Genomic DNA, 15,562 nt, shown 5'->3' with positions numbered 1-15,562 from the left:
AAATCAAATGGAAGGCCGCATGTACCATCCCATCTACCACTGAGGGTGGGTTTAAGACTCAGTAAAGTTTCCCTACTGTACTTAAGAACGGATGCATTATTTGATTCTTCCATTTGTCTATCGTGAACAGAGGTTGAAGAAGCAGGAAAAGCAGCAGAGAAAGACTCATTGTCGTGAACAGAGGTTGAAGAAATAGGGGAAGGAGCAGGAAAAGCCTCTGTATCGTGATTAGAGGTTGAAGAAGCAGGGAAAGCAGTAGAGAAAGTCTATGTTTCGTAAACAGAGATTGAAGCAGCAGGGAAAGCAGTAGAGAAAGTGTGATCAAATACACTATTCCCTCTAGGAGAGTGTGATTGATGATCTTCATCTTGTAACGACCCGAGAAAAGGCAACCCTTCCAGACAATCGTTGGCCGAATTTAACATACCTTTACGAATTTGTCTCACAGACCGGCAGACCAAGAAAATGTTATACGATCTCTGCCAGAGCTTCTGAAAAATGTGACAAAAATCCACACTCCCAATGATGAAGATAAGATTTGCTGGTGGTCGTGTATCCATCGCCCAAAAAAGAATATCAGCGATCATCATTTTCTCCATTTCATATCTCTGGCCTGTGATTCATGTGTAGGTAGACCAAGAAAATGTTATACGATCTCTGCCAGAGCTTCTGAAAAATGTAACAGAAATCCACACTCCCAACGATGAAGATAAGATTCGCCGGTGGTGGTGTATCCATCGCCCAAAAAAGAATATCAGCAATCATCATTTTCTCCATTTCATACCTCTGGCCTGTGATTCATGTTACACATAATTATTCCTGAGTTAAAATTTAGGAACCATTAGTCATACTTAAACCATTATTCATACTTGCAGCTAATTTACCATTAATCATAGTCCAGCTAATTTAGCAGAGTTATAACCAGTGAAGTGAAATTAAATGATTGATAAATGTTTACGGCCATAAAAATAAGTATATGTTATTTGTAATTCAGAGTATTTGTAAATCCAAGACAAAAGTGGAGGTTTGTAATCCAGATAATTTGTAATTTGTAATCCAGAAATTTGTAATTCCGAGTATTTGTAAAGCCAAGACAAAAGTGGAGGTTTGTAATCCAGATAATTTGTAATTTGTAACCCAGATAATTTGTAAAGCCAGGACAAAATGGGAGGTAGGAAATTGAAAAACAGTTTGGAAACTCTTGATTTTATGGGTTGTATCATATATTCCATGAAAAATATTCACATTCTATCAATAATTTTTCATTTTTTAAATAATTGAAATTTTAAAATTTACATTTAGAAATAGACCATATCTATCCACATAATTAGTATTTCTAGAAAATTCTCCATCGTATTTATAAATAATTTTCCAGTAGTTTTTTTATAATCAAATTCTCCATGATCTTTATAAAGAATTTTTCAGTAGTTTTTTGATAATCTTGTATTCTCGATATATTTAATAAATTAGAATTATAGAGCCCCAACTCTATTATTTGTTACTGTGTGATGATATTGTGAGTATTTATTGTGTTACTGTCCAGAAATATTTAACTACTATAGAAGTCTGGTAACTTCTTCTGCCCTTCGATTCCTAACCTAAAGGCAATCTCAAGACAAATACAACTATGAAATATTTTAATAAAAATTTCAATGGACACCCAAAGAAATACGACGGAAGTGAGGGGAAACAGGATCTAATTCAAGCGAGATGAATGACATTTGCTGAACAACTACTTGCAACTGAAAAGATAGGCAAAGGGGCATCTGAAGGTTCTTCTTCCCTCAAGCATTGGATGGACTGAATTCAAAGATAGGCAAAGGGTCATCTGAAGGTTCTTTCCCTAAGCATTGGATGGACTGAATTCAATTTCTTAAGGATCACTTTCATAATTTATCTGGAGAATGGAACTATCAAGCTGATTATCTGTCCAAGAAAACTCTTCTGAAGGATGGTCACATCTTCTTTAAATAATGAAGAGACATTCGGTTATTCAGGAGGGTATCAGTTCAGATTCCAAGTGATCTTCACTTGGCTCACATCCTTTTTTATGTCAAGAGGTTCTTTCCTTTTTGTCTGCTTATGAACAGTCTAATTTTGTTTATAAATAGTCAATCTTTCTTGTAATATGGAGTTTAAAATGTCTCAGTCTATCTGCTATGTATCATTTTCAGCAATTTCATTCAGTTTTTGCAAAGCTTTAAGCTATTCTTGTCATATTTGTTTTTGTCCATACCAGACAATTTTGTGTGGGTTACAGTAGCTGACTTTGAAGTGTATACGCCTTTGAAGTATTTTAGGTTATATATGTAACTGTGCTCCTCTTTCTTAATGAAAAGTAATGAAAAGGATGTCTTCTCCTCTGGAGAAAAGATACACAACCAGGGAAACTAATAGGGGCAGGAAAGTGTTAACAGAATATCTTATCCGAAAGATGAAAATTTCCTAAATGATTTAGGTTTCTGAAGTAAGAAAAGCTAGCAGAATGAATGATTCCATGATTTAGAGTTCTGAAAATAAGAAAAGCTAGGGCAATGAATGTACTGACCTGGAGGGAGTTGGAGCAGACAGATTCCAGAGTTAATGAGAGTCTGGTAAAGCTTCGTCTCAGCCGGAGAGAAGAATGCATAGGTAGAGAAGTGATAGTCATTCAAGGATCTGCAGCCATCGTGCGCTCCATTAACATAGATGATGTTAAATTTATGAAGTAAAGTAGAGTCTATGGAAGTAACGATGAAAGGATCGAAAGGAGGAGGCAGGGGACAACTCTGCATATCCCACCACAATGATGATCTTCCTGCAGCTGTTATCTCCATATTCTTCTTCCTGTCAATTCCTGCCTACTGGTATCGACAATCAGAAGAATGGAATGTGATAACAGTTCCAAGGAGATTGATCGCACTTCAAAGTAAATGGGAGCTGAACGGTTCAAAGGGATTGATCGACGGTTTAAGTATTTGTAATCGTCTAACATATAATCGTACGGTGTCCAGGGATGACAGGTAGGCAAAGAGGGGGATGGGTTTCAGAGGGAAACACCTTACAACATAATTATATAATTGTATGATCCCCTTTAAAAAAGAGTTAATGTGATTTTTTTCGAAAATGTTTTAAATATTCAATCCAAAAATCTTCAGACAACTTAATAAGTAAATTTTTTTTTTCTAAATCTTTGTTTTCACAACCCAATTATATGGCACAGTCCAAAGATGCATAATTCTGTGATTTTTTTTCTTGTACTTTTTACCGAGATAAGTTCAAATCAAAGTTTCAGGTATTCGAACTTCTCCACAAACTCAAAAAAAATAAACTATCAAAAAGATCGAAACGTGAAGGGATCTAAGATTTTTACCTTTTTAACAGGAAATTTTCACTTCAGAGACCTCTGATTAAACTTGAATATCTGCAAAATAGAGCAGTTCGTGAAAACTTAACCGATACCAAATTTGACAATCGAATAACCATGAAAAACAACCAGAAAACATACCCAAAATTCATATTGATGTTCGCACCATAACAGTAAGAGCTATACAGATGCCCTTTATTGTAGGCACTACTGAGATTACATTGAAAACACAAATTCTACCGTCGTAAAAAATGCTCTGAATCGATAAAAGAGAAACAGATGACGTGCAAAAGTCTACAAAAATAACCCAAACTCATTACCACTGCCATCTCTAGCCCTCTTTGAAGCAGGAAAATTGAAGTCTACCCTCTTCACGAAAACAAGATCAAAAGGAAGTCTTAAAGACAAAATAAAAGGGATTTTGTAAACCCTCCTTAACATTAAGAGATTTCTTTAAGATCTGCAGCAATACGAGCATATAAAATCTGCAACGAAAGGTCTAGGGCTTCATGAATGATGAATGCTTCAAAGATATAAAGATATAAACAACTCTATGTAGAAGAATTATAGAAGAGATAAACTGCGGGTGGAGGGTTTCTGGAATTCTCAAAGAAGAAGGTGCAAAGATTGTTAAATCCATTGGATATGAATTTCCCAACCTGCAAAGAACACAAAACTCAATGACGAGAAAATGAAATTGCAAAAATAAATTGAAAAGTTGTTGACAAAGTCAAAAGAAGAGGTAAATGGAACAAATTAAAGGTCGTATTCCCTCACAACAAAACGCTGGATCCCCACCTGCAAATGACAAGGCCTCCAGACATTTCAAAAGGAAGTATTAAAAGACAAAATAAAAGGGATTTTGTAAACCATTCTTAACGTTAAGAGATTTCTTTAGGATCTACAGCAATACGAGCATATAAAATCTACAATGAAAGGTCTAGGGCTTCATCAATGATGAATGCTTCAAAGATATAAATGACTCTATGTAGAAGAATTATAAAAGAGATATACTAAGGATGGAGGGTTTCTGGAATTCTCAAAGATGAAGTTGCAAATATTGTTAAATCCCTTGGATAAGAATTTCTCAACTTGCAAAGAACACAGAAATGCAGAACACAGAATTCAATGACTAGAAAATGAAATTTTAAAAATAAATTGAAAAGTTGTTGACAAATTCAAAAGAACAGGTAAATGGAGCAAATCAAAGGCCAGATTCCATCAAAGAAGAACGCTGCAACCCCACCTGCAAATGACAAGGAAGTATTAAAAGGAAAAACAAAAGGGATTTTGTAAACCATCCTTAACATTAAGAGATTTCTGTAGGATCTACAGCAATACGAGCATATAAAATCCGCAACGAAAGGTCTATGGCTTCGTCAATGATGAATGCTTCAAAGATATAAACGAATCTATGTAGAAGAATTATAAAAGAGATAAACTAAGGATGGAGGGTTTCTGGAATTCTCAAAGATGAAGGTGCAAATATTGTTAAATCCGTTTGATAAGAATTTCTCAACCTGCAAAGAACACAGAATTCAATGACCAGAAAATGAAATTTCAAAAATAAATTGAAAAGTTGTTGACAAATTCAAAAGAAGAGGTAAATGGAGAAAATCAAAGGCCGGATTCCCAAAAAGCAAAACGCTGCAACGCCGCCTGCAAATGATAAGGCCTCCAAACATTTCAATGAAGGAATAATTTAACCCTCCTTTTTCCAGCACATAATTCAGATTATGGTAATACTGTGTTCATCTGCTATATTTCCAGCACATAATTCAGATAATGGTAATACTGTGTTCATCTGTTATATGTCTTGATTCTAACCTTTAAAAAAATGAGTAAAGTCAAAACAAAACGCTGCAACCTCACCTACAAATGATAAGGCCTCCAGACATTTTAATTGAACCCTCTTCTTTTTTCCAGAACATAATTCAGGATATCCTCAATTTTTTCATCTTAATACACAGAATCAAGACATATAATAGATTAATACACAGAATCCAGAATCAAGGCCTATAATAGATTGATACACAGAATCAAGAGATATAACAAATGATCACTATATTGCCATAACCTGCTGATTCGAAATCCCGAGTCTTCCAGATCGATGGTAGTCTTCCAACGAAATTATTTCCACCAACAAATTGGTTATTTCCCAATATATCCACCACCATACCATGTGTTGCAACCCTTAGGTTTCTGAAGTAAGAAAAGCTAGCGCAATGAATGATTCCATGATTTAGAGTTCTGAAAATAAGCAAAGCTAGGGCAATGAATGTACTGACCTGGAGGGAGTTGGAGCAGACGGATTCCAGAGTTAATGAGAGTCTGGTAAAGCTCCGTCTCAGCCGGAGAGAAGAATGCATAGGCAGAGAAGTGATAGTCATTCAGGGATCTGTAGCCATCGTGTGCTCCATTAACATCAATGATGTTAAATTTGTGAAGTAAAGCAGAGTTTATGGAAGTAACGATGAAAGGATCGAAAGGAGGAGGCAGGGGACAACTCTGCATATCCCACCACAATGATGATCTTCTTGCAGCTGTTATCTCCATATTCTTCTTACTGTCAATTCCTGCCTACTGGTATTGACGATCAGAAAATGGAATGTGATAACACTTCCAAGGAGATTGATCACACTTCAAAGTAAATGGGAGCTGAATGGTTCAGAGGGATTGATCGACGGTTTAAGTTTTTGTAATCGTCTAACATCTAATCGTATGGTGTCCAATGATGACAGGTAGGCAAAGATGGGGATGGGTTTCAGAGGGAAACGCCTTACGACGTAAAAATAAATATTTTTTTATTAATTTTCACGAATTATTATCTTGACTTTTGAGCTTTGAACCTATGGTGTTGACCCATCCATCATTTGTATGTGGAATATAACCTATTATTTAAAAAGGGAAATTAAACCAATGTAGTTTCATCATAACTAGGGATCTACCAAGAGCTTGTACATTTTATTTGATTAGATTCATCTTAACTATTGAACTACTAAGAATACCATGGGCCAATATCATTAATTTGATTTTTGTTACTTTTGTTTTTATTTTTTTTATTTTTTTAATTAAAATTATTACCTTACATTACATTAATTTTTATATTTCTTTTATTTTGACACATTAATCATTTATTTTTATTTTTATTTTTATTTTTATTTTTATTTTTTGACAAAGTCAAAATGATTGTATGACATGATAAATCTCTTCCATATTGGGTTGGAGAGCCCCTGTAGGGGCAATGAAATTGATAGTTTAGGTAAAAACCCATGCATATTGTTATTGTCCAGAGAGGGGCTCTACAGATAAATCTCTTCCATATTGGGTTGGAGAGCCCCTGTAGGGGCAATGAAATTGATAGTTTAGGTAAAAACCCATGCATATTGTTATTGCCTCGAGAGACGTTCTACAGATAAATTTCTTCCATATTGGGTTGGAGAGCCCCTGTAGGGGCAATGAAATTGATCGTTTAGGTAAAAACCCATGCATATTGTTATTGCAGTGAGAGGCGCTCTACATCCCAGTATGGGGGTAGATCCAACATAAAAATGTAAATGTAACGGTGCTCTACAACCCAATATGGGGGTAGATCTCACATAAAAACCTAAAGGGGCAATGAAATTGATAGTTTAGGTAAAAAACCATGCAGATATCACATAAAAACCTAAAGAGGCAATGAAATTGATAGTTTAGGTAAAAATCCATGCATATTCTTATTGCACCTAGAGGCCCTTTACAGCCCAGTATGGGGGTAGATCTCTCATAAAAACGTAAATGTAACGGTGATATACAGCCCAACATGGGGGTAGGTATCACATAAAAACCTAAACATAACAGTTCTCTACAACCCAGTATGGGGGTAGATCTCACATAAAAACTTAAACTTAAATGTAACCAACCCAACATGGAGTACTCACATAAAAAGCGTAAACATGTAAATGTAAATGTAATGTTTGAAATTTAACATTTTAAATCTAATTTTAGCCCTATTTAAAAATCAATCTAATTATTAGTATGTATAAACACAATATAAATTCAAAATATAAAGACGTTTACGAACACATGGTAAATAAATAAAAATATAACTAAACTATAGGTATGGTAAACAAATAAATAAAAAATTCTATTTGCTCCAGATGTATGGTAAATAAATAAAAATATAAATAAACTAGAGGTAAGGTAAATAAATAAAACTTCCTTTTATATTTATTTCATAAACCATTATATTTAGGACAACTTAAAAAATATGTTTTATTTAGGTGAAGGCAAATATTATGGGACAAATAATTATTAATATTATGGGCCAAATACCATATTTTAAAAAGAGGTATGGTAAATAAATAAATATAAAAGAGGTATGATAAATAAATAAAAATATATCAAATAGGATTAGAAATCAACATCTTATTATATACAAAGCCTATGGGCCAAATACCGTGGGAAATAAAAGAGAGATGATAAATAGATAAAAATATAACTAAAGTATGGTACATAAATAAAACCTCTTTTTATATTTACTCCATAAAGCTCTTTAAACTTACTAACACTAAAAAAATATGTTTTATTTAGGTGACGCTTATGGGCCAAATTAGTATTAATACCATACCAAAAAAACATTATTAACCCTAATATTAATATTAATATTAATTGTAACGTACCCTGGTAACCTCGCATGTAAAAGCAGGGAGTTAAATTTTTTTATACAAATTACCCACAAGTAATTATCCAATTCACAACTCCACATTCCTCATTAACCATTAGATATAATGTACATTAGTACATCAAGTAAAATCCCATAAAAGACAGTAATTTTCTTAACCATTAACCACCCCTACGGTAGTGTAATAACATAAATTGTCTCATGAATCCTTGCATCCATTTCATGATTTTCCTTAACCATATTAAATAATCACGTACTAATACATTATGATTATCACATCAAATAAAGAAACATCATCATCAAAAATTCAACATCATCCAACTGACGCAAAAGGCAATCACACCATTGAACACCGATATACCCTGGAAACCCCGTAGGGTGAAAACCAACAAACGTTTAATCTTATTATTAAATGCTCGTGAGGGTTTTCACCCCTCACTCAATGGCTTATAACGGATTCCATCCCTTAACCATTGTTATAGAATCATTACAATGAATTATCATTAATATGTCACATAACTAGCTAAAAGTTAATATAGTTTCCATGTAATATTTTACTTACATACTGCCACATGCAACATTCCTTGTGGCATGATTGTTCTAGCAATGTACGATCCTGCAACTCAAACTCATCTGCATGGACCAGTAATCCGTTTCTTGCCACAATGTTAAGCATCACTTTTCTTTGGCACCAACCACCATCGTTTCCTGTCAATGTTTTCGTCAACAAGCTTTGGCAACAAGATTAGATACCATATTAATGAATCAATAATCAACATGTAAAAGGGATCTTTTAACATCTACTCATATGCATAAGCAAGCATGACATACTATTTAACTAGTACTTATACCCAAGTAAATATTGTTTTACCTGCACAATGTTTATTCACACTAATGAATAATTCTCTTTAAGAGATCTAACCCATTAGTTCTACGACATGTATAATGCATTCGTTATATGTAATAAACTGTTGTTTCTATGCTTAAGCACATATGTTCTTTTCACATAATTATTTTTTTGAGAACTCAACTTAGTTTCTCTATCATACAAAGAACATAACTCTTATATCACAATGACTATTCTTTGTGCATACATTACCTTATCATAATAGCACTTATTTAACATATGCAACACATATTCCCTTCACTAGAATACTACCATCATTTCATGTAACAAATCATATACTTCTTTCTTAAATGAAGTCACTATAACCCGATTTCTTTATCTTCCTATAAGTAAGTTCCTCATGCTTTCTCTTTCAAGAAATATTGGAAATACCCATCTTTATGCATAAAAATCAAGAAACAATAACAAGGTTAACTTACCCTTTTTATGCACCAGACTAGAAATCGACCCAACTCATCTAGCAAGACAATCTTTTCAAGAGATTAATATTTCCAAGAAGGTTAACTTAATGCTTTCTCTACATACACCCAAAATCATATTTCCAATGTCACAACAACTACCCTTATGTGCATGCAACATGTGTTTTTTCCTAACACAATTACTTTTACTTCAATGCACATAATATTTTCATGAAACAAGTATGGATTCTTGATATGATATGAACACTATTCATATGTATTTTAAGGAAGGAACCTCTATTTTTGTTTCCAAGAAAACTCTCATAAAAGCCTTCATCTTCATACATGAAGTATGCACTCTTTTTCCGAAAAGAAACTATAGAAATGAATATCTAAGTGCCTAGAAACACATCATTAACTATGCCTATCAGGCATGTAATTCATAATCATTTCACAAGAAACTTAGAGATTAGCTAGTATCATAATGCAATAGCATATATCCCTTTTCAAGAAACCTTTATTAATAAAAATACAGATTTTAATTAAAAGAAGACTTGGCCACTTTTCACGCTATGTCCTCAGGAAGTTTATATGCATCATCTTCTTTTGTCCAGAAGATATTTTGGCTATATTTAGCAAAGATTTTAATCCAAAAAAATGAAAAGGGACAAGCATTTCACACACAAGACTCATATGTAGTCTTTCTAAGAGGAACTACCTATTTTCTTCACCAAGAAAACATATATAAAATAATCAATATTTAACATATTTTCTTTACCAAGAAAACATGTTAAATATTCAATCTTTTATTGCATGCACTAACATATTTTCTTTACCAAGAAAACATATAAAATAATCATTCTTTTAGTGCATGCATTAACACATTTTCTTACCAAGAAAACATACAAACCAATCATTCTTTTATTGCATGCATTAACATATTTTCTTACCAAGAAAACATATAAAACAATCATTCTTTTACTGCATGCATTAACATATTTTCTTACCAAGAAAACATATAAAAGAATCATTCTTTTACTGCATGCACTAAAATTCTTTCTTTACCGAGAAATATTCAGAACGATAAGAAGATTCCTAGCTTCATCAGAGAAACACTCAGAAACTTAGGCACTTGTAGAGGAAATAACCTTCATGTCAAGACATTATGCCATGAAACCCTTACATACAAAAAAAATACTAGAGAAAACCCTACTCTGTCCTCTTGATCTATTACTTCTGTGTTAAACCCGCAAGAAAAGGAGGGCATGGTAAGAGACTCACTGCGAAGGCAAACATTGAGAAAGAGGAACAAAATCTTACCTTAAAGAGCATGTACTTTAGCTAAAAGATGTATGATGCCAAACCCTTACTCGCCCTCTTAACTGGAGGTTTTCGTAAATGTGAACAGGGGTTGAAGAGGAAGTGTCTCCTAGCAATTCAAACCATACAAGCTCCGGAACAAACCTCCATCAAGCTTACCTCGTTGTAGCTTCAAGCAAAAACTGAAAAGATTGCAACAGAGTCTTCCCACTAATAATCAATGGCGGCTCCTAAGATGTAACCCCCAAAGCACCCTCAGATTCCCTCCTTTTTGATTTCATCCTCAATCTTGTTTCTTGAATATCAAGAATCAATTTTTATAACTAATGTGTAACTTTTAAATTTACTATTTCATAACTGATCGATTTACCTTGAGTTATTTATGAGAGGGACATGACATACTCCCCCCCTAACAAGAACACCGTCCTCGGTGTTCATCTCTCGTTGGAACTTTTGATTTTACTCATGGTATAACCATCTAAACCACACAAAATGTGATCCTTTCTCTTTAAAATCAAAGATTTCATTCCAAGAAATGACAACAAACAAAATAGTAATGATATAATCATAAGAAAGATCAATAGTCATAAGCATTCATAACTGCAAAATTATGCAATTTCTAATTGCCACTACTTGGCCCTTATTCAAATTCAAAAAACCAAACTCTATATCAACTTACCATTACTTACCATCTACTCTTGAGAATCATGAGCACTTTCACGTAAGCATTTTAACAGTGGTTGGACAACCCATCAACTCTGCATGGTAAGTAATCCTGTAATGTTTGACAAACAAATTCAATCGCATTAGTCATAATATTGTGAGTCAAATGAAATACTTTTAACTATCAATCAATTGTGAAATGTTAGATGATTTTTAAATCATAGTACTTTTACAAGTACTTAAGAGCTCATTACTACTCCACATGCACATTGAATTAACTCTCACTAAAGACATCCACAGAGTACTTCTAAAAGTACCAAAAGAGCACCTATCTCTCTAATCATCAAAACAGTCAATCACTACATCAAGTAAAAGTTGTCTTAGCCCCTTCTAAGAAGTTCACAAGATTAATAATACAATAAAGGAATTAAAATTTCCAATAGCTCATTATTGATCACTAAGCTCATTTCTTGTTAAATGTGCATGACATTTTTTTACAAATCTATATATGAAATTCATTTGTAACATAACATATAGCTGATTAGTTAATTTCATTAGCTATGAGAACCACAATAGGCTTAAGAATTCCCAACCCATGCAAACTAGTTTCCACAGCCAAATCGAGTCATTTTCACATCCAGACAGTTTCTTTGATAGAGACCTTACCAGGTCTAACATGGAATTCCACTGGCCAACTAGCTCAAGAATTCCAATGACCACATAAACTCTTTTCCCTTATTGAGATAATTTATCTCTAGGGAGAAGAAATCCGGGCAGACAAGTACCATCAACCCCTCCGGGTAGGTAACTGCCATCAACCCAAGGCATTCTAGCCTTTCACAATCTGGGCAGACAAGTACCATCAACCCCTCCGGGTAGGTAACTGCCATCAACCCAAGGCATTCTAGCCTTTCACAACTATCTACAACTGTCTGGCATGTTAAATTTCTCTTTTATCACTCTTTCCCAAAGTAATCTACATAATGAACCATATAATCATTATCATTAACAAAACAAACATGCATGTATACCATGCATCTACACTTAACCCTCAACATGGGTCCACAACATCTAGATTGATAGGAAACACAACTGACATACATGTTGTATGCATTCTGATTTCCAAATAACACAATCATGCATATCATATAACCTTATTCTTTCTCATTTATGATTGCAATTCTCATTGCAACATTTTACGTGACGAGTTTTTCTTGTTGCTATTAAGCTACCACTACTTAATCCCATCAGCAACGTTAGTTATACATATGCATCATTTAACAAGTATTCACTTCCCAAATATTTTTAGTTTGTGGCACAATACTATCATGCATAAAAGTATATGCAATATTCATTACTGTATAGATGTCAACAATAGTTGAGCTAACAATCTAAACATTTCCAATTTCCCTCAATGTATTGCCATCAACAGACCAATACATGAAGTAACTACCATAATCACTTGTTTGCGAATTGTGATAAGCTTAAATCAAATTCAATTCACGCACATAAGTGCTATTAGTTAGTCATACAACACTAACCAATCACAACTACCAATCATCTTAATGGAACCATGGCAAAACTTAATCAAAATTAGTTATGACAATCAAGTCTCGCTACTTGACTCATTGCATATTTTCAATATCTAAAGGGGTTCTTCTAATGTCCTTTTAAAACAATTTGTCATCCTATTCAAGGATGTTCCCCATAATTTATATTCATGCATTGTCTCATTAAGTTTTTTAATTGTAACTTCAATCTTGTTTAATAAATGCATCATTGTTATTTTCATATTTGCAAAGCAAAAGTTGGTAGTTGATTGTCACTTTCCTCAATGAGTGTTCAATATTTTTCTTAAGTGCGACAAAAGTTTTATTGTATTTTATCCTCATCAGGAATCCAATGCCATGAACATAGCTATGCAGCAACTTTATTACTTACAACTCAAAGTAGTTTAAACATGAATTACACTTGTCATGCCAAAAGTAGTGTACTACGTAAATCAATATGTGAATGGTTAAACTCATACATGAGCTAATGCCCACTAGTGGCGTACCTAAATTTCCTTTTTGCTTACCAATTCCCAAAGGCGCCAGTGCTGCAACCTTTAGCTCTGATACCACTTGTAACGTACCCCGATAACCTCGCATGTAAAAGCAGGGAGTTAAAATTTTTTATACAAATTACCCACAAGTAATTATCCAGTTCACAACTCCACATTCCTCATTAACCATTAGATATAATGTACATTAGTACATCAAGTAAAATTCAATAAAAGATCGTAAGTTGCTTAACCATTAACCACCCTTGTGGTAGTGTAATAACATAAACTGTCTCATGAATCCTTGCATCCATTTCATGATTTTCCTTAACCATATTAAATAATCACGTACTAAGACATTATGATTATCACATCAAATAAAGAAACATCATCATCAAGGATTCAACATCATCCAACTAACACAAAAGGCAATCACACCATTGAACACCAATATACCCTGGAAACCGCGTAGGGTGAAAACTAGCAAATGTTTAATCTTATTATTAAACGCTTGTGAGGGTTTTCACTCCTCACTCAATGGCTTATAAGGGATTCCATCCCTTAACCATTGTTATAGAATCATTACAATGAATTATCATTAATATGTCACATAACTAGCTAAAAGCTAATACAGTTTCCATGTAATATTTTACTTACATACCGCCACATGCAACATTCCTTGTGGCATGATTGTCTAGCAATGTACAATCCTGCAACTCGAACTCATCTGCATGGACCAATAATCCTTTTCCTACCACAATGTTAAACATCACTTTTCTTTGGCACCAACCACCATTGTTTCCTGTCAATGTTGTCGTCAACAAGCTTTTGCAACAAGATTAGATACCATATTAATGAATCAATAATCAACCTGTAAAAGGGATCTTTTAACATCTACTCATATGCATAAGCAAGCATGACATACTATTTAACTAGTACTTATACCCAAGTAAATATTGTTTTACCTCCACAATGTTTATTCACGCTAATGCATAATTCTCTTTAAGAGATCTAACCCATTAGTTCTAAAACATGTATAATGCATTCGTTATATGTAATAAACTGTTGTTTCTATGCTTAAGCACATATGTTCTTTTCACAAAATTATTCTTTTGAGAACTCAACTTAGTTTCTCTATCATACAAAGAACATAATTCTTATATCACAATGACTATTCTTTGTGCATACATTAGCTTATCATAATAGCACTTCTTTAACGTATGTAACATATATTCCCTTCACTAGAATATTACCATCATTTCATGTAACAAATCATATATTTCTTTCTTAAAGGAAATCACTATAACCCGATTTCTTTATCTTCCTATAAGTAAGTTCCTCATGCTTTCTCTTTCAAGAAATATTGGGAATACCCATCTTTATGCATAAAATTCAAAACAATAACAAGGTTAACTTACCCTTTTTATGTACCAGACTAGAAATAGACCCAACTCATCTAGCAAGACAATCTTTTCAAGAGATTAATATTTCCAAGAAGGTTAACTTAATGCTTTCTCTATATACACCCAAAATCATATTTCCAATGTCACAACAACTACCCTTATGTGCATGCAACATGTGTGTTTTCCTAGCACAATTACTTTTACTTCAATGCACATAATCTTTTCATGAAACAAGTATGGATTCTTGATATGATATGAAAACTATTCATATGTCTTTTAAGGAAGGAACCTCTATTTTTGTTTCCAAGAAAACTCTCATAAACGCCTTCATCTTCATACATGAAGTATGCACTCTTTTTCCAAAAAGAAACTATAGAAATGAATATCTATGTGCCTAGAAACACATCATTAACTATTTCTATCAGGCATGTAATTCATAATCATTTCACAAGAAACTTAGAGAGTAGCTAGTATCACAATGCAATAGCATATATCTCTTTTCAAGAAAACTTTATTAATAAAAATACACATTTTAATTAAAAGAAGACTTGGCCACTTTTCACGCTATGTCCTCAGGAAGTTTATATGCATCATCTTCTTTTGTCAAGAAGATATTTTGGCTATATTTAGCAAATATTTTAATCCAAGAAAATGACAAGAGACAAGCATTTCACACACAAGACTCACATGTAGTCTTTCTAAGAGGAACTACCTATTTTCTTCACCAAGAAAACATATATAAAATAATCAATCTTTAACATATTTTCTTTACCAAGAAAACATGTTAAATATTCAATCTTTTATTGCATGCACTAAGATAT

General features: G+C 33.3%; 1 protein-coding gene across 1 annotated transcript; it reads right to left on the bottom strand.

Annotated features, from left to right (window-relative positions):
- Nucleotides 1-600: 600 nt before the first annotated feature.
- On the bottom strand, nt 601-2,816 carry LOC149237087 (uncharacterized). The gene is made up of 2 exons (XM_089369141.1): nt 2,549-2,816; nt 601-791 (listed from the first exon to the last, which is right to left on the bottom strand). Exons 1-2 carry the CDS (start codon nt 2,814-2,816, stop codon nt 601-603), a joined length of 459 nt encoding a protein of 152 aa, XP_089225267.1.
- Nucleotides 2,817-15,562: the final 12,746 nt, after the last annotated feature.

This window comes from Pinus tabuliformis, chromosome 8 (assembly GCF_031772625.1).
Source record: "Pinus tabuliformis cultivar Carrire ecotype Pingquan chromosome 8, CPIR1, whole genome shotgun sequence".
NCBI classification, from domain to species: domain Eukaryota; kingdom Viridiplantae; phylum Streptophyta; class Pinopsida; order Pinales; family Pinaceae; genus Pinus; species Pinus tabuliformis.
The sequence above is the reverse complement of the archived record's forward strand: the minus strand, read 5'-3'. Positions and strand labels throughout refer to the sequence as shown.